The sequence below is a fragment of the Ambystoma mexicanum genome, chromosome 11, assembly GCF_040938575.1.
Source record: "Ambystoma mexicanum isolate Mex_15411 chromosome 11, UKY_AmexF1_1, whole genome shotgun sequence".
NCBI lineage: Eukaryota > Metazoa > Chordata > Amphibia > Caudata > Ambystomatidae > Ambystoma > Ambystoma mexicanum.
In genome coordinates, this window is record NC_090934.1 from 1,371,574,745 (window position 1) to 1,371,593,353 (window position 18,609).

General features: G+C 44.2%; 1 protein-coding gene across 2 annotated transcripts in view; it reads left to right on the forward strand.

Annotated features, from left to right (window-relative positions):
- The window catches only part of TRPM7 (transient receptor potential cation channel subfamily M member 7), a 2,599,208-nt gene that overhangs the window by 1,469,738 nt on the left and 1,110,861 nt on the right, over positions 1-18,609 (forward strand). For both annotated transcript variants that reach the window (XM_069624956.1, XM_069624955.1), the window contains exon 18: positions 670-825. In XM_069624956.1, coding sequence (XP_069481057.1) covers positions 670-825 — 156 coding nt within the window. The remainder of the gene's footprint in view (positions 1-669; positions 826-18,609) is intronic.

An 18,609-nucleotide genomic window follows, 5' to 3' on the forward strand; every position in this document is an offset into this window, starting at 1 on the left:
CACCAGAAACCTATTTTCAGCAGTAATTCCGCGGGTTGGAATTACCGTTGCTGCAAGTGGTGTGTGCATGCGTTCCCACCTTGTTGTAATACAGCGGTAATTCCGGCAGAGACCACAGCGGGAATGGTAATTCCGCCACAGCAGAATTACTGCAGTATTACCGCCCAACTCGTAATAAGGCACTTTATTTGACTTATATAAACATCTTGTAGTAGAGTAAGTCTTCTGGTCCCAGTCTTTCTTATGGCATTGCACAACCTCTTAATGAATGGAGAAGAGGCATGTGGTTACTATGTAGACAGTGATTGATGCTCCACCAAGTTTAGGGTTTATTATTACCTTCTGAGCTTCCAAACCTGCCCACCTTAATTCTTTGGGGGTGGTCAGAAAGTTAGCAGGCCCTTAACACGTGGTTGCCTTTTGACATTATTTTAAGAGAAGTTACCCATCCATAACATCAGATGGTACAGCTCACTTCATTCATCATAACCTACTCTGTGTACTCTTAATTATGTTTCCAGATCATTTTTGTTCCTGATAGCAAAACTGGTAAACTTTTTTTTTGTAATTTTCAGTTCATCTTTTTACTGTTTGTTTCTTTACGTTATCAGTGATACTGTGCAGAACCCTGTTCTAAAGAATTTATTAGAAGTGCGTTTTGTTTTACAGGTGATATTAAGCATCTTGGCCCCCCCCACCATTCTAATGCTGGAGTACAAAACCAAGGCGGAAATGTCCCACATTCCTCAGTCTCAAGATGCACATCAAATGGCTATGGATGACAGTGAGAATAACTTTCAAGCCCCGGCAGAAGACATTCCAATGGTAACAAATATTACTACACTTTATTCATGAACACTAATAACAAACATGTTTTCTGTGTATGATGCGCGAGGAGGCAGAGGAACGGTTAAGTGACAGTTTATGGGTGTTTTCATTATGTTTTTTATTGTTATAGCTCTAGCAATGGCAGGTTGGTTTAACGCCTGTAGTCTCTAGGGGTAATGCTAAAACCAAAAGAGAATTCTGCCAAACCAGCACAAGGATCGGAACGCACAGGTCTGTTTCTCCCCAGGTGTCTGCTACCTTATTTATGCAGTTTCCAAATTATTGTGCAATGCCTAATGTTTTGAGTTCTTTTCTCCCCTCAAAGCACCCTAATCTACAACAAAATGTTTACAATTTTGTGACCATGGGAAAGTGCCACTCCGAAGCTGCCCTTTTATATCAACATAAATGGGGAGAGGATTAGCTACAATAACCGCTCTGAAACCAATTATAAAATATCCAACCCTATTCTATAGGGTTCCATGTGTTAATATCCCCGCAAAAATATTGCAATACAAAAATATCACCATATTTTTGCAGCGATATTGAGCCATGGACCCTGCGGGGGACACCCCCGCAACCCTGCACTAATTCTAAATCAGCGGAGGACACCCCCGCAACTCCCACTCCCACAAATTATCCCCTCTAAAAATATCGCCTATGGCGAGACAAACTACCATATGTACGGCAATATTTTTGGAGGGGATAATATGTATGGATACCTTCTATAGCTATGTGCTTTCAGGAACCTTCTTGTAGCGGTTACTAAGTCTGGTGCTGGTCTTTCTGCATTCATGTACTACTTCCGGCCCCCTGCCTCTCCACCAGCCCCCACCCGCCCCAATCCCCTTAACCCCAAGAGCTTCAGGTTTCAAGCCTCTCTCTTTTAAGGCCGTCATCCTTGAATTTCTCCTCGGATTCCCACTGGGTGCCTCCTGGACCTTGGCTTTTTCCCACGCCTCGAACGGGTCCCTCCTGCACCCTGCCTTTCTTCTCTACAGGCTTCACAACAACAATATGGGTATTCACCACCCCCTTATAGTCCTTGTGAGGCACCCAATATTGTTTCACCCTTACACCACAGGACTCGGGTTCTCTGTTCGGGTCGCTGGTGGATGGCCTTCGGCTTTGGGCTGCCAGTTCCCTTTAGTTTCAGGAGCAGTTCAGCACGCGTGTTAATGAACCTCTTTCAAGCATCTCCCTGCTTAAACTGCTTTCAGGCCACTTGTTTCCAGTCTGCTCAAGAACCCTTATCTCCTCCAAGGTGTAGTGGTTCACTGGTTCTACCCGATATGATAAGGCAAGTCTGCCGCCTCCTGGAGTCTCCCTCCTTTAACGTTTTCAGTCTCCTCTATACTATCAGATCTGGGGCTTGGTTTCCAATCTTGTGCCTGATTGTTTTTTTGCACCTTTTCATTTGAATTCTTATTACTGATTGTTTATTCTTGGGATTAGTTTTAATTTCTTCTCGTTGGCGCTTGTCTGAATGATTTTAAAGATGATGCTGTGTGGAATCGTCAGTGTTTTTGGAGAGCGTTTCTGTATTGCTCGACAGCTCCGCTGAACCAATCCAACAAGGACTATCTGGCACCTCTGCACTCTGGTTCTGTGAGGTAGCATTTGCTTGTTCTCTTGTCTGTAAGACTTTTCTTCTTTTGCTCTGTCACTCTCGAACACTGGGTTTGGAGAAATAGCTTTTTTTTGTTTACAATTGCCGACTATTCCTCTGATCTCTGGTTTAAAACTGTTTAACACTGTTTCCCGTAATGTCCCTTGGGAAATGTAGTCTTCCATGTCAAAACTCTTCAGCAGTGTACCCATTAGGGTAATACAGTGTCTCTGCAGGGACATCAAGCTGGCAGGATCCATCATCTTTCACCCCCTGGAATGCACCTTGGGTAGCATCCAGGACAGCCCATCTCCTGGTGGTTCGGTTTTTGCTCACTCTTATGGGAAAATGGAAGAGAAGCTGTGCAAGGCCTGCTTCTTTGTTCGCCATATGAAGATCATTTGTCGCCACCTGACCATGGGGACTCCCGCCCAATGCAGTCTTCTTTGTGATGTTGCCTCCTCTGTGGAGGTCTGCATCCGATCCTGCTAAAGGTGACCAGCTAGCCACTTTTTAGGACTATCACCAGAGCCTGAACCTCGAAATAGCCAGACCCAATCTTGATGCAGAAAGTGACCTCTACTTCTGCGTCCCCTGGGTCTTCCTCAACTGGATACTGCACAGACGTGGGCACAGCGGACCTAGGAACCCTGAAAAAATCAGAATAAGGGGTAAGTTAGCATACCTGTTCCTGAAGGGGTTCCTCGCCCATCTCTCACTAGTCTGACCAAGTTCGGTGTTGGTCTGGTCAAGCCCCCGGCCCTCCTCCCCCCCCCCCATTTCCTCCTTGCCTTCCCTAGAAGGAATGGAACTGGGAAAGAAACCTTTCTGAACTTTCCTTGGAACACTTACCTGCACCCTGTGGTTATTGGGGTATCTATTGTAGCAATCCAATAGTAAATCCACCTGAACAGTGTGACTTGATTCATAACTGTTTTACCACACAGCCATTTACAGTTTTGCTCCTATTTGTGCCAACTATTCCATAACTGTTTTCTATAGTTAAGTGTTTGTGTTCTAGTTAGTAGAACCCCCAAATTGCAAATGTATAATAAATAATGGTTTCTTTTTGTACTTCTCTGTCTAACTGGAATTATTGGAGTGCTCTGTTTGTGTCTCATTTTAAACCTAGACCACTCTCACACCCCTTCTGAGTTTAAGCCCTACTGTTTTCTTACACTGCCTTGATTGGATTTGGTTAGACATCCATGTCTTTCCTGCTCACCATAATAAGTTGGCCTCTTAGATTCCACCTGAGGGTAGATTCTGAAAATCCATCTTAGAACCTTCATCGCCTTGTGCAGTCCCTGCAAACAAGGAAGGCAGGCAGCTTGATATATTTGGCAAGAGAGTGATCTCAACGGCAGTGACCACTACTAAGGCCGCCAAAATGTTTGCCATGCTGGCTTGTTAAGACTGTGAACTCTGGTTTTAAAAGAAGTCCTATCCTGAAGTTTCTCCCTAATGTAAAAAGCGCAAAGGCTTTGCACTGCTTTGTAAAGTGAATCCGCCTTTGACCATGCCATCTTGGTGACTGTTGATATTACTGACGCAGGATCTGCCAAATGGGCAATGGTGCAGTACTGCAACGCCAAAGTTGGTTGAAGGCCAGAGATTTTAGACCTTAATTGCAGGCGAAGGTAGAGTACATGTTGTTTGATAGAGATGACAATTTGTGAAAACATTTCATATATTATTCAAGCCATTGAAAACGACATGGACACGGCCAGATCCCACAGCACCCTGCAATAAAGGCGGTCCTTTCAGTCCTTTTACTCTAAACCACACTGCTTCTCAAGATTGGAATACCGCTCCCAGTCAAACAGGCAGTGTTTTATGCTTCTGGCGAGCAGTCAACCTTACAAAGGTGCCCACAAGGCACTGAGGATCTTCTCAATCCAAGAGCCAGCTTGACTCATGCTCATTGTCGCGCTCCGGTTTCATCATCTCTGTGGGAGGGGGTCTGTCTTCTTTTTTTGCATCAATGGAGGCTTGTAACATCGGACAAATGGGTGCTTTTGATGGTGGCCCACGACCACACTCTAATTTGTGTAGCCGCCAACAAACCCCTCTCTTCGCCCACCCCACTGGAAAAACATCTTCATGCACGTCCACTAGAGGTTTAATCTCTCACGTCGAAAAAGTTCTAGATAGTCCCTTGTTTCCAAAGGAATCAGGGTGTCTACTTATGCTATTTCCTGGTGCAGAAAAGCCTGGCGGTTGGGGGACCCATCCTTGACCTCTGATGCCTCCGCAAAATCCTCTGCTTACAATTGTTTCAAATAGTTGGCCTACAAAAGATTCTTGGCCAACTTGCCATGGGATATTTTCTAGCTCGGGAGGATTGCTCAGGGGCAACGTGTTTGCCTTGGAAACAAGACGACACAGGGCAACACTGGTTCGATCCACAGGTCCACGCTTAGAAACCTCTGGGTATTAAGCGCGTTATAAGCGGGGAGTGTGGTAGAGTGTCTGGTGTGCCTGCGGACCCTGCTGCATTATTCTATAGATCCTGTTTCGTCTTGTACGGACTTTGCTTTGCTGTTGTTTTCCACAAACCCTGCTGTTTGACAGACTTGCAGGGTCTGTCCTTGCTTCCAATTGCAAGACACTCTCACCCTCCCCCTCCCCCCCAGCTCACGCTCGCTCTCATATCCATCCAGATTAGCGAAGCGTAGCGGAGTGTGGTAGAGTTTCTGGTGTCCGGTGGCCAATGGAGATTGGCATATTATTGAGAAGCTCCAAAAACTGGACCCCATCTTATCAGATGCGGGCGTCATCTTCAAGACAGCAGACTGTCAATCCATCCATCGCTCGCCAGAGGATGATGACCTCGTGGTGGGTGTTCATAAATCAAAATCTTCTACCTTAATCGTACCAATGCTTTCATCACCCTCAACGCATACCTTGAGACGCTCCTCAACTTCTGGCTCTACTTTAACTATGGACACTGTGTTTGCCCCACACCCCGTGAGCCATCATTAAACAACGAGGCGGTGTGCGTTGCTTCACACCCTTTTCTAAATCCAACGTGAGCAGACAATATGTTTTTTACACCACCAAGGTCTCTGTCATGTTCATGGAATGTGAATGAAAAAGGCTTTACTCCTGACTGCGTACTTGGCGCAGAGCAGGCAACAAGTTTAAAACCCCAAATGGATTCAAATTTAAAAGAACGGCTTGTCCGTGCCAACTTGTGTCTGAAGTCCCCTAACAGCCCTTTAAATCAAGAACCCTGGGTGTCTATGAAGCCTGACATACTAGTTGCTGGAGTGGCTGCCCACTGTGAAAAATCCCTAGTTGATTCTGAGGCAGATAAGGTCACCAGCCCAAGGGTGTGTATTGGGGGAGGTGTAGAGTGAGAGGCCATGCCTCTCTTTGTGGAGGTCTTGGTCCACAGCAACCCTCTGCCTGCAAGGGTCGCGGTCTCGTTGACCCAGTCTCCCACAAAGGGACCCCTTAACAACGACTTAAATCAACACGAATCCAACAACAACATTTTGGCCGAGGAATTTGTGGCTGGGATAAAGGCAAACAATTCTGGGACGGGTGGTCCTGGCTTGACCGAAGAGACAGAGCTGGGTCAAGTTGCCGACTTCAGCGTTTTGGCCCCTCCTCAACCTGGCGAAGATCCTGCATGTTCGAAGACCATTTCTGGTCCCCACCTTACCCATCCCCGATCTGTGCCCCTAGCACTGTCATCACCGCTTTCCGCTCACCAGCACCGCACGTTTCATAGACTCCATAAGCGAAGAGCTGCCTCAGGTCCCTTGGTCCCCTCAATGTTTACAAAAAAAACAACTGCCCCCACATCAGACTTAAACCCTGGAGACTTGTCAGACGTGGACTTGCTGGAGGGAGTGGATGCCTGGGGATAGCAGACTAAAGTCCTCCAGGGTCATCCAGGATCTAGCTCATCAGGGGCTATTATGACTACTCCATTTAATTTCTGTGACATGATGGCCAGACTCCCCCCAACCTCACTGGTTATGCTTAAAAACATCAGGATTAGTACGGACCTACTCAGTGACACAAGTGGAGACAGTCTACGGCCATTCGACACACTTCAGGCCCCCATCTCTGAGGATAGGTGCCAGGGCCTGGTGTTCTCGAACTCAAATGTAATTTCGATACCAGGGCCAATTAGTGTGGCAGAGGCACCGCCCAACTCTGGGGGCTGTGCACCTGTGAATATGCTTTCCCGCAACCATAGGACATCAGAGGAACACTTAGGTGATCCCCGGCAAAATTAGGCTCCACTATTGTTTGAGGAACAGGGGGTGTGCCCCGGTAAACCTAGGGGTGGTTAGCCCAGTCTACCGGCCTCAACACCGGAACAGATCATCTTGCCTGGACACTTGGATGAACAGTCCTTTACTCATCAACACAATAATCCGTCAAACAGGCGAGAAAAAGTCGACCTATTTTCAATCATGCCGACTATTACTCTAGCCCTTGCCCCCTGCACCAAACTTTATGAACAGAAGAATGATACTCACAAAGACCACACCACGCTCTTGGCCATGACACACTCCAAACGTGTTTTCTTGGAGGGATTTGTTACTGCAAACAGGAATCAAAATGTAATAGAACAACCCTTGGCTGACAGAGTCAATAGGTCGCTTCAAGGAGAACCTGCCAATCATACAGTGGTGTGCCAAGGCAACCCAGATGGTAAATACGTCTCCATCAGTGGACCTTACAGGCGAAGCAGAGAGTCCTGCAGAAATACCCAACAAAACCCTGAAGGATGCGACGAGCACCAAAAAGTCTGAGAACGAATTAAGTGCTTGCATTGATCACATAGTGGAAAGTCCAGCAGTGGTAGAAGGTGGTGGAGGATCTTTAGACAATTCGGCTTATTCCATTTTTAGCCAACAGAAGACACTAGGAGGAACCAGAAGTAAAGATAAGAAGGCAAGTAAAGCCACCAAAACTGCTAACAAACAGCAAGTAAGGGAAGGTCAGAGATGTGGGTCACCCATTAGCGTGACAGCCTCCAACTCCACTAGGCACACTGTGTAAAGCAGAGACCCTTCTTTGCCAGCACATGCTCCTATGGACCCTCTGAGTCCATCTCTTCAAACATTACTAGACCTTTCCACCTATTTGTTCGATGAATCTGAGAATAGTCAGTCATCCGAAAGGGTGGCTGCGGATCTGGTCATCGTCCCTAGCGCTGCTCCTGTTCAACCAGTAGCCGTGGTGGCCCCGCCCTCCTCACCTGTTTTTGTGTCTATGGCTGAAAAAAGACAGCGAATAAACAAAAGGCCATTGACTTTCAACAACAAAAACACCAGAGCTTTATTGCCACTCCAGCACACACGTGTAGACCACCGAGCTGAAGAACCAGGTAGAGGTGAGCCACTGAGCAAAAAAGAGAACAAATGGCAAAACAGCAGCCACACTTCAGGAAGTAGGGGGCCTAAAAACTCCCTCACACGCTCACTCAAACTGGAGAGTGTCGTGGACTGTGACGATAATCTCATCCTTAATCGAAGATCAGTTCTTGACTTATTTCACTCTATTCTCAGTTTGAGACAACTGTGCCTGGATGACTTGAAACTCATCGAATTCCCAGACGAAAGAAGAACAGACTGTCTTTCTCCGTATTCATTGACCGGTAGTCCAGAACATGCTGGTTGATCCTTGGTAGATAGCTTTGAGGTGATCAAAACCGCACAGAGAGATCACCATCTCCTTGAGCATTTGGGCCCATCCGTAGGGAATTTATGCCATTAGTGGGTGATATGTCCAATGGGGGACTTCTACTGAAATTCTCATCTTCAAAGATCAGAAGCTTAATGACGGACTTTAAAACAATCGACCAGTCGGTCAAATATTCTCCTCTGCTCGAACAATTTAGCACCCACCGCCCCAATAAAACCATCTCTGGTTAGCTCCAACATCCACAATTACAAAAGCAAATTGGTAGCAAGAAGAAAAAAGGTGAGAAAGCTGGGAAGGGCAGCAAAGAAATCTGGTCTACTAAAGGACTTCCAAATAGCTTTGTCTGAAAAATCAAGTTACAAAAACAGGTTGTGCTCAACCAAACGACAGAGATACCAGAATGTCTCGGCGCCCATGCTTAGAGTTCTGGCCGGTAAAGACCCGAGGAAATTCTGTTCACTGATTAGACCAGATGAAATAACATCAAGCCGAAATCAATCAAACATGATAAATGAGTCCTGGTCTAACCGTTTCAGACACCTCTACACTACAGTCTTAGACCCCAGTCCAAGACACAGTGACCTGAAAAGCCAGATCCTGTGGCTAAGTGCACGCAATGTTGATGATATTGTAAAGAGAATTAAAAAGCTAAAGAGATCAAGCGCCCCAGGACCTGATAGATTGTCAAATTGCATGCTCCAGGAACATCCGGACAATTGGGCCGTTTTCATCTTTACTTTGCTCCACCAAATAGTCCGCTCTCAACATATACAAGTTTATGGAAGGGGGGAATAGTGGTACCAATTCATAAAAAAGGTGATTGGGGTAACCCTAAGAATTATCGCTCTGTCGCACTCATGGACATCATTGACAAGCTTTATAGCACCATCATCCTGGACCATTTCCACAGCGGTTGCCGACAAATCAACTGTATTGATCCGTTTCAAGTAGGATTTGTTTAAGGGTCTGGGAACCTCAGTAAACATCATGATACTTCAGTTACCCCGGACGACCTAGACCCAAGATTTGTTTGGCTTTCGTGGATCTAGTCCAGGCTTTTGCCCAAATCGACAGAGATGAACTTTGGATGAAGCCTGAGAGAAAAAACTGCAAAAAACCTATTATCGAGCCGATTGTGGCCTTCCACTCCAATACATCATTAAGAGTGAGACTAAACAAGGCAGGCCTTCTTTCAAAAGAAATCATAATGCAGAGCGGGTTTAAACAGGGATGTCCAATGGCCGCAGCCCTTTTCAATAATTTCTTGGAGGACATGAAGGAAGGTTTTTCGTTAACAAAATCTTTCCCGCCCAAGGTTGGAGGAGTCCAATTACCTCGATTATTGTACGCAGATGTTGTACTAATCGATCAGACCCCAGTGGGTCTCCAAATGGAAATCAATAAGGAAAACAAACGAAAAGTAAAGGGAAGAAAAGGGAAGAACCGCTTCTCTGGGTTTCTGGATGTTAAGAAAATTGAACAGGTTCACTCCTTCAAATATCTGAGCGTTTGGCTGAGTGACATAAGATCGGGAAGCCCCCATGTCAACACATCTATAAGTAAGGACTAAGGCTCTTACTAGCCAAGCTTGCGCCCTGAATCGGAAGTTTGGCCATTTCTCTATCATGCCAGCCCTCAGGTACTACAGATCTAACGCTGTACTGCTGGTCACTTATGGAGCTGATGTCATGTTTAACATCCCAGAGCCTCTCTGGTCCTGACGATCAATTTTGGAAAAAGGTCTTGGGTGTCCCTTTGTCATCCACCATCGCCATCATCCGTAGAGAACTAGGTCTTAACTCCCTGAAATGCACAGTTGACTGGAACAGACTTGCCTTGTTCAGAAAGTGCTATGCCCCTTCCCGCCCTGCGATCCTGGAAATGGTAAACAAGCAAATAACCTTCAACCAAAATCCCATCCTGACCGAGTAGCGATCAAAAACCATGAATTACGTATCAGAAATCGTCAGTTCTCTGGAACAACTGGTGTCTAATCCTGAACGTGTAAAACAAAAAGCTAAAGAACACGACTGGATCTTAACCCTAGAAACGGCGGGCAATTATCGATCTGTTGCCCACCTACCTATAGAAGGTAGGAAATTAAATATGGTTTGTGTCTACTTTAAGCAGTTCCCTGACAACAAAACTGGAGACCAATTTCTGCAAGTTTGCATGGACCTTTACCCCAACAATGAGATCAGATCAATCTGGGATCTATCGCAGGGAAATCATTGTTGTCACTGCAACGACAAATCCAAGGTCGGGACTTTTCTCCATCTAATAACAGTATGTCCAGCACTAAAGGGCACCCGCACAAAGTACTTTAGATCATTCCTGTTCGACTTTCTAAGCTCAGTCTTTAAAGCCTGGTGGAGATCTCTCATCGATGGACGAAAAATCAAACGCGTAATTGCTATGGTTAATTTTATAGCCTAAGTACTGTCCGGGGTGGTGTCACCTGACGATCAAGACCCTCAACGACCATGGCTACACTTACGTTTTGCTTCTTTCTCTTCTTCTTTTGTTCTCTATTTTGTTTATCTTATTTAAGTCAGTTAAGTTAGTTAAGTCAGTTTGTCAGTCTGTCAAGAAGCAACTTGGTAACGAGAATTGTACCGCACTTGGTTTTACATTGTCGCTAAAAAAATGTTGTTTCAATTTTAATTCAAATACATTTTTAAAAAACATATATCATATCTTCCCTATACATAGAGGATGCCTATTTCAACTTCCCCATTTACCATCATTGCAAGTTCCTGCGTTTCATGGTGGCAAACCCCTACTTTTAATTTAAGATCCTACCCTTTGGTCTCAAGTTCACCCCAAGAGTATTTACATAATGCCTTGCCCCAGCTGCAGCATATCTCAGAGGCCGGGATCAACATTTATTTATTTAGACGGCTTGCTGATTCAAGCGCCATCCATCAAACAGGGTCTGCAGTATACTAGAGCCACAGAAGATTTAATATTGTTGGGCTTGTCACTCAGTTACAGCCAGTCATCTTCAATTCTGGGAATGGTGTTTCTAGGTGCAAATAATAATACCGGGGGGGCCTGTCCCTACCAGTGTTGCAACTGGGAATTCACCAATATATCACAAAGGGGGTGTTCCGATGGAAATAATTTAATTTTTGCTTGCATACATATATTCTTCACAGTATCAATTAATGATGGTGAAAAAAGCAGACCCGAAACGAGATAAATGTAAGATATCTAATATTCTGTTGTTATTAAATTGTTTCAAAACAAAAATAAATTTAGAAAAAACTTCTAATTAAATAAACATCATTACATTCATGGGGATACATTCAGCTGTAATTATTTCCATTACAATACATATATTTCCACAAAGAAAACGTTCACAACGTTGCTGTGAACATTTTCATATGTATTCTCTACTTGTGGATTTTAAACCTGTGAGTACATTTTAAACCTGTGAGAATACAGACACACACTTTAAATTATGAAAAAAGGATGCAAATGCTAAATTGAAGAGTGTGTAAAAATGAATGTTCTAGCTGCACACCTGGACACCACAACTTCAACTGCAATCAAAATTGCGGATAGAATCCACACAATACAGTCCAAGGTTCAAGCGTTGTCGCTAAAACAGATTGCCTCAGTACACGTGATCAAATCACTTTTGGGCATGATGTCCTCATGCATTCCACTCATCAGAAATTTCAGGCTCCACATGCGCCCCTTGCAAAAATGTGCTCTACCTGCGCCCCTTGCAAAAATTCATAGATGACTGGGGGACTCGGGTCTCCGAACATTGAGACAACAATCTCTTTCCAACCAGAAGTTGGTGGACAGACGGCACCAACCTTGCCAGCAAGATACCTTCAACATTCACACATCAACTGACCATGACAACGGACGCTTAAAATGAGGGCTGAGGAGCCTGCACTGACAAGCTTCATGTGTGAGATCTCTGGTGATTGAAGGAAAAGTCTCTGCATATCAATGTGTTGAAGCTCAGGGCAGTGTTCAGGGCCCTCAATCTTTCCGGCCCAACTGCAGGGAAAAGGTAGTACGTACGTTCACGGACAACACAACCACAATGTTTTACATCCGAAAACAAGGTTGTACCAAATCTCAAATCCTATCATCTGAGGTGCAGGACTTGTTGAAAACGGCTCTGGCCCAGAGAATCTTCCTGTCCCCCTTTCACCTTCCGGAAATATACAACTTAGACAGACATAACCAAGTCACCACCTTAGAGGTCGAAAAGATTATAGCATCACTCAAACCATCTAGATGCCAAGGTGACCTGTGCTCTGCCCACATAATCAAAGAAGCCACTAGAGACCATGCCCCATTCATCATCAAGCTAATAAATGCCTCATTCAGAACATGCAAGGTACCTACAAACCTCAAGGAAGCATGGGTTCTGCCATTACTTAAGAAATTGACATTAGACCCAGCCATCTCAACTAATTATAGGTCCATCACGACGGTCCCATTCTTACTAAAAATAATTGATAAAGCTGCATACCTTCATATTCAGCGATATCTAGAGACCAACAATCTCCTAGGTCTTAGACAATCTGGCGTCAGACCACTCCACTGAACTGAAACTGCTCTAATAGATTTCAAAATGCTAATATATCAACTGAAAGACAACCGACAATGTGCCCTACTTCTCCTATTACACCTCTCAGCCGCTTTTGATCTGGTGGACCACAATATCCTTTTCGAACACCTTTCATCAGTGGCTAACTTCTCTCTAGAGACCTTAGACAGGATTAAATCCTTCCTGAGTAAAAGATCTGTGAGAGCATTTTCTCCATCTGCTGCTGCAGACCCATCCCCTATTACATGCGGAGTGCCGCAAGGCTCTTGTGTCTCTCCGACTATGTACAATATATTTACAAAGCCTCTCTTTGACGTACGTGATCACTTGGGAGTCATCTACACAAACTACTCAGATGACACCCAGATGCTTATACCACTATTAGGCAACTATGACACTGAATTTGCACTAGTCAACAAAATGTACCTTATCATTCAGGCATGGATGGCAGTCCATATCCTTTCCTGAATGATAAGACCGAGATACTGATCCTGGCCCCCCCACTAACCTCTCCAAACTTGATGTCCAATACTCTTCATTTAACATAGACAGCGTCATCATCAATGGCCCCAAGGAGACTAAAACACTAGGCTTCTACCTCGATTCCACCTTGAACTTGCGCAAACAAGTTAATGTGACAGTCTCTGCAACCTCATACACTTACACGCTTATACATGCTTGCAAACTGTACTTGTCGACAAACAGCTGCATCACACTAGCGAGAGCTTTAAAACTGTCTAAACTCGATTGCTGCAATTCTCTATATGAAGGAGCCAACAAACAAATCCTAGACAAACTCCACATTTTACAAATAACACCCTCAGAACAGCTTTGAGCATCCCTAGGAGAGAGCATATTTCAGAGACCAGAAGGAAGTACAAATGGCTCTCCATCAAGGACAGGATTCAATGTATAATAGTCTCCATTACCCACAAATGCCTTAACAATGCGGCCCCACAGTACCTAAGAGAGAAAATCACTAAGACAACCTCTTCAGGACCTACCAGGTCTACCAACTCCTTCTGCATCACAGTACCACGATTCAACTTGAAAAGAGTGGGCGGTAACAGTTTTCCTGTTCAGGCTGCCCAAGCCTGGAATGCTCTCCCCCCTCCATCTGCATTCCGATCAGTTTTTCAAAAACATCAGAACTAACACTAAAAAGTGGTTAGCTACGAATGATTCTGCACTACAGACTGGTTTCAGCACACAGAGGACCTAACCTGTTCCAGGTACTGCACCGGCTTCCTCATGGCAGTACATGTCTCCTTACCTGCCTGACATTGTATATTATCTGTATACGTTTTGCTACTCTGTATGTTTGTCCTGTATTAATTACCCACTTATTATGATTATATGTATGTAACCTACGCATCTAAGCTGTCTTGCAAGGCCCCACATACCTCGGGGTGTGGTGAACTTTATAAATCAATAAAACAAACTCTGTCCGATTCACTCAGAAGGGAACATCACTCCTGCCACAAACGGAAACTTCTCCAAGACCAAGTGGAAGTCATCTTCCGAACTTGAGGAAGACCAGACATGGACCAGTTTGCCACAATGGACAACTTAAAGTGCGACTTGTTTGACAGCAGGTTTCCTCAACCAGCCAGCCTAGAAGACAATTTCCATTTTGGAAGTTTCCTTTATGCTTTTCTGCCGAGTCCTCTCATCCCAATAGTCCTCCACAAAAGCCAAACAGCAGCTGTGCAGACTGCTCTTTGTGGTGCCAGCATGGATGTGGCTGTTCTGATTCTCAGAGCTTCTAGTTCTCTTCAGCACCGCCTGTCATGCTCCCACCAGTACACAATCTGCTTGCCAGGTACAAGGCAGGGTTCTCCGCCACAAGCTATCATAGCTGGACTGCACAACCTGGCTCCTACTGGCATGAGGAGATAAAAGACAGTGGATATGGTAATGGTAAGGTAAATGTGCACAAGATCGCACAGTGAATAGATATGCGTCAGACAACTCAGGAACCAACATGCATGCACACTAACACCAAGGATGTGCAAGTAAAATGAGATCTGAATACAAACATATGAAGAAAGGTAACGTGAAGACAATACTCATGCAGATGATAAAAACCACCTGGAATGTCAGTGAAGCCCACAAACGCTGCTTTAACAGTAAAGGGAGAATACATTAATACAAAAGACTCCTAATGAGGGACATGTTGGAATAGCGCTTACAGAATAGTGAGGAAAACCTATGCATCAAGAAACAAGGAACTAGAATCTAAGAATGAATAACCAGGAACAAGGGACCAACTACAAGCAGGAACACTGCGACAATGTCTAGTTCTGGACTGAAGTAAACATGCTTTTAAAGGTGGCTAACAATTGCATGCCTCAGGTGGCGATACTTGCTAACACCTGACAGACACAGGTGTTTCTTATCTGCAACCCAACCTTGTTCTGCTAGGCTGGAGATGAAGCAGCGGGCAAGGAGTCCTGAGAAGCATAGTCTTTTGAATAAAGAAGTATACTGGCTGCCAAAAACCTGGAACGGATCCGGAAGGGAAGGGAAATGGAAACTATGGTTTCATATCTCCAAAATCACCACAGCATTGTCAAAAGGTTCAGAAGATGAGTCCAATATGTAGCGGACCCCAAATCTAGCTCCCAAGTGGCAGGAAAGAGAGCAAAGGGAGCAAATCATGATGCATACTTCCCTAGAATTCTACCATGTTGACAATTGCCCAGGAATCCAGAGATGTTCTGTCCAACGCTGGGGCCAATTCCACCACCTCCTGTTATAGTAAGAAATGGAAGAGGTTCATTGTAATTGTATGGTGTTCCGGTCACAGAATGAATGTTTACTTCGTTTCAAGCCACTGCAAATCCTACGTTACTTGCTTTCCTTGGCTACAAGCGGCCTCGCTTATTGTGCAATCAAAGTCCGTTTGGCTTCCACTTCTGCTACACATGCACATCTGTGGCGCCTTCGCTGTGGTCACACCAACTTGTGAAAGAATTTAGGAAAGGACTTCTTTGGACTTTCCTCCTTTACGCAAGACTACCCATATTTGGGAGCTGAATAGCGTTCTCAACAAATTAATGAGGGCCCCCATTTGAGACGAAGCAGGTGGCTAGCATTAAGTTAATGGCCTGGCAGACAATGTTTGTGGTAGCTATTACCTCAGCTAGAAGAGTTAGATTCAGACACACTCCCTGCAACCGCCTCACCTCACTTTCCTCCTGTGGACCAATCTGAACTTTATGCATAAAATCCATCCTCTTTTTCCACCTGAACGAACCCTTGGTCCTACCAGTTTTCTTCAGCTGACCATCAACACCTTCTGAACGCTCTTCACTTCCTGGATGTCATAGGGGTGCTTAAGTATTACATTGATCATACCAAGGACTTTCGTAAATCATTCTTATTGTCCCCTTAGAGACAACAAGATCTGGTCTTATCACACTGTCTTACTGCCCTAATCTGCCAGCCATATTTAAGTGCTTCTATGCGTCTTGTTCATCTCTCCGATGTACCCTCCCTCTTATTTGCCACTTATATTTCCGCAATATATATTGTCTTATTCCAATACGTCCTTCAGTACTACACTATATATCTTATGTCTGAATGTCTTATTCACACATCTCAGTGTTCATCTTCCATCTCTCCCCAATGCTTGTTTATCTTCATTATCAATGAAGCAGGCCTACATGGACGGCAACATCTAGTGCTGCCTCAAGGAGCCTGAAATACATTCAATCAAAGTAAATGGCGCCTATTGTGAGTGGTTGCCTGGCATTCTTCTTAAGATTCCAGCATAACAAGTTGAGGGTTTGGGGCTTTGTGCACTGTGTAAGATTTTTAGTATCTCCTACAAAGCTGTGGTGTTGGGCCATCCAGCTTATCTGGCTGCCAAGCTATCCATCTCCAGTGGATCAAGAGCTTACCTGTATTCCAGCCTTTTTAAGATTCACCATTTAAGCATACTTATTACCTTAAAACCGTCTCAGCAATTGCTCCAAGTGCCTGGAATTATTCCCCCAGCCCAATCCCCCCCCCCCCACCTACATTTGACTTTTTCCTACCCACCTTAGCATCATTTGGACACAATAATGTTCTTTTGCTTAACCTTCTATATTTGTTTTTTATTGTTTTATCTATTATTTTTATTATATATCAAATAAAAAACTGTTGGCACTCCAAGCATACAGTCGACTCAGTCAGATTAGCTAGTTAGTATTGTGAGAAGCAGGGAGAATACTTTGCAATATTTACTGACCTCACATATAATGTAAATACTTTTGCACCAGTGAGTTGGTGGACAGCATGATAACACAATCTGGGCCAGTTAGCTCACATCTCAACAGCCCAACTGCCTCCAAACATCTGGTGCACCCTTTGCAGTGCAGGCTTTGTCGCAAGGGTCACTGTATTTTAGTGCTGTCTTGGAGGGGGGTGGCACAAGGGGGTGGGAATCAAGTTCAGTGTGGGGCACACTCTCTTGCCCCCAACTTCCAACGGGCTCTTTGCGGTCAAGGATTTGCTGTATGGGCCACTGGCATTCAGTGTTGTCTTGGTGGAGCCGCGGTCCAATGGACTTGGCCTCTAAGGCAGTGTGAGACACCCTCTCTTTTTATGCTTCTGCCCTTTCTATTAAAAACCCTGAAGGTTTTGGCTAAAACCAATATTTCAAGTTTCTTTTGGACAGTCGTACAGCGCAGCTTTTTATTGTACTTTCTGAAGGTATGTGAAATCAGTGTTTTTCAGTTCTACTGTGAAATTGTTTGGCCTCTTTAAGTATATTCTGTGTGATACATAATTAACTTTAGATGTCTTTTGGATGTTCATGTATGTTATTTTTTAAATCGTTGAATTAAATCTATCCTACAATTTGTGTTTTTCATTGTTTTAATTCAAATAAAAAGTAAACTGATTTTGCAGCTTTCTTGACTTATTTATGCACTTATGATATTCACAGTTTCTATTGATCATTTTAAATGTGGTTATGTTTCTTGTTGGATATTTTTGTCTTTTTGCCTATATCTGTTTTATGGATTTGTTCAAGAATAAATTGATTATAAATATTGTAGATGTGATGTTGTTCAATGCTTTGATACATGGATTAAATTGTGCTTTAGAAGTTTTTTTAAAATAATAAAATAAGAGGTTCCGGTTCTTAATACTTCTTATAGTAATACTCACTGTTAGCGAGTTTTAGACAAGTTACCTTCTGTGACAGAACTTTGAAAAGCCCCCGTTAGGTGACGGAGTTGTAACCCCTTGAGCTTAGCCTGAACTACCCAAAGGTTTGGTAGCAATGGCAGGGCAGCCAGGCGTAGTCTAGGAGGGATAAGGGCTGTATTGAGGCACACAGTACTTAGAGCATACTACTAGTTCAAGGAAACATTAACACACTAGCAACTATATAAAATAGTTATTTATTGTATATACACTAAGGCTTTAGAAAATAAGTCATGCAAGTACACATTAAAATCACAGTAGAATAAAAGATAACCCTCTTTAAATCAGAAATGTAAAGCAACACAAAGGTTAGTGAAAACTACTAATACTAATAAGCAAACTGTGATCAACTCTTGCATCTTTAGTTAACTCTTCCTTAACCACTCTTCAAAAGTCCAACCCTATACTAAATGAGTCTGAAAGAGTCAAGGGGGGCACTAGTGGTCCAGTGACCAAGGGCTGAGGAGGAAAAAGGTAGGTACGCAGCAAACAGAACAAAGCCTATGAGGTTGTTTTCAGGTTTGCAGGTAGGTCAGGTTATAGTTAGTCTGAGCAATTTAGAGCTCAAGGGGTTGTTCACCCCAATGGGACTCTGGGTGACCTGGAGTGGGTGCAAGTAACAGCTTAACTGCAGCCCTCCAAGAGCACTCGAGCAATGAAACAAGACCAAGTTAAGTACCTAGGCTTGGAACAGTACCTTATCAATGAAGAACTTGGTCCAGCAGGT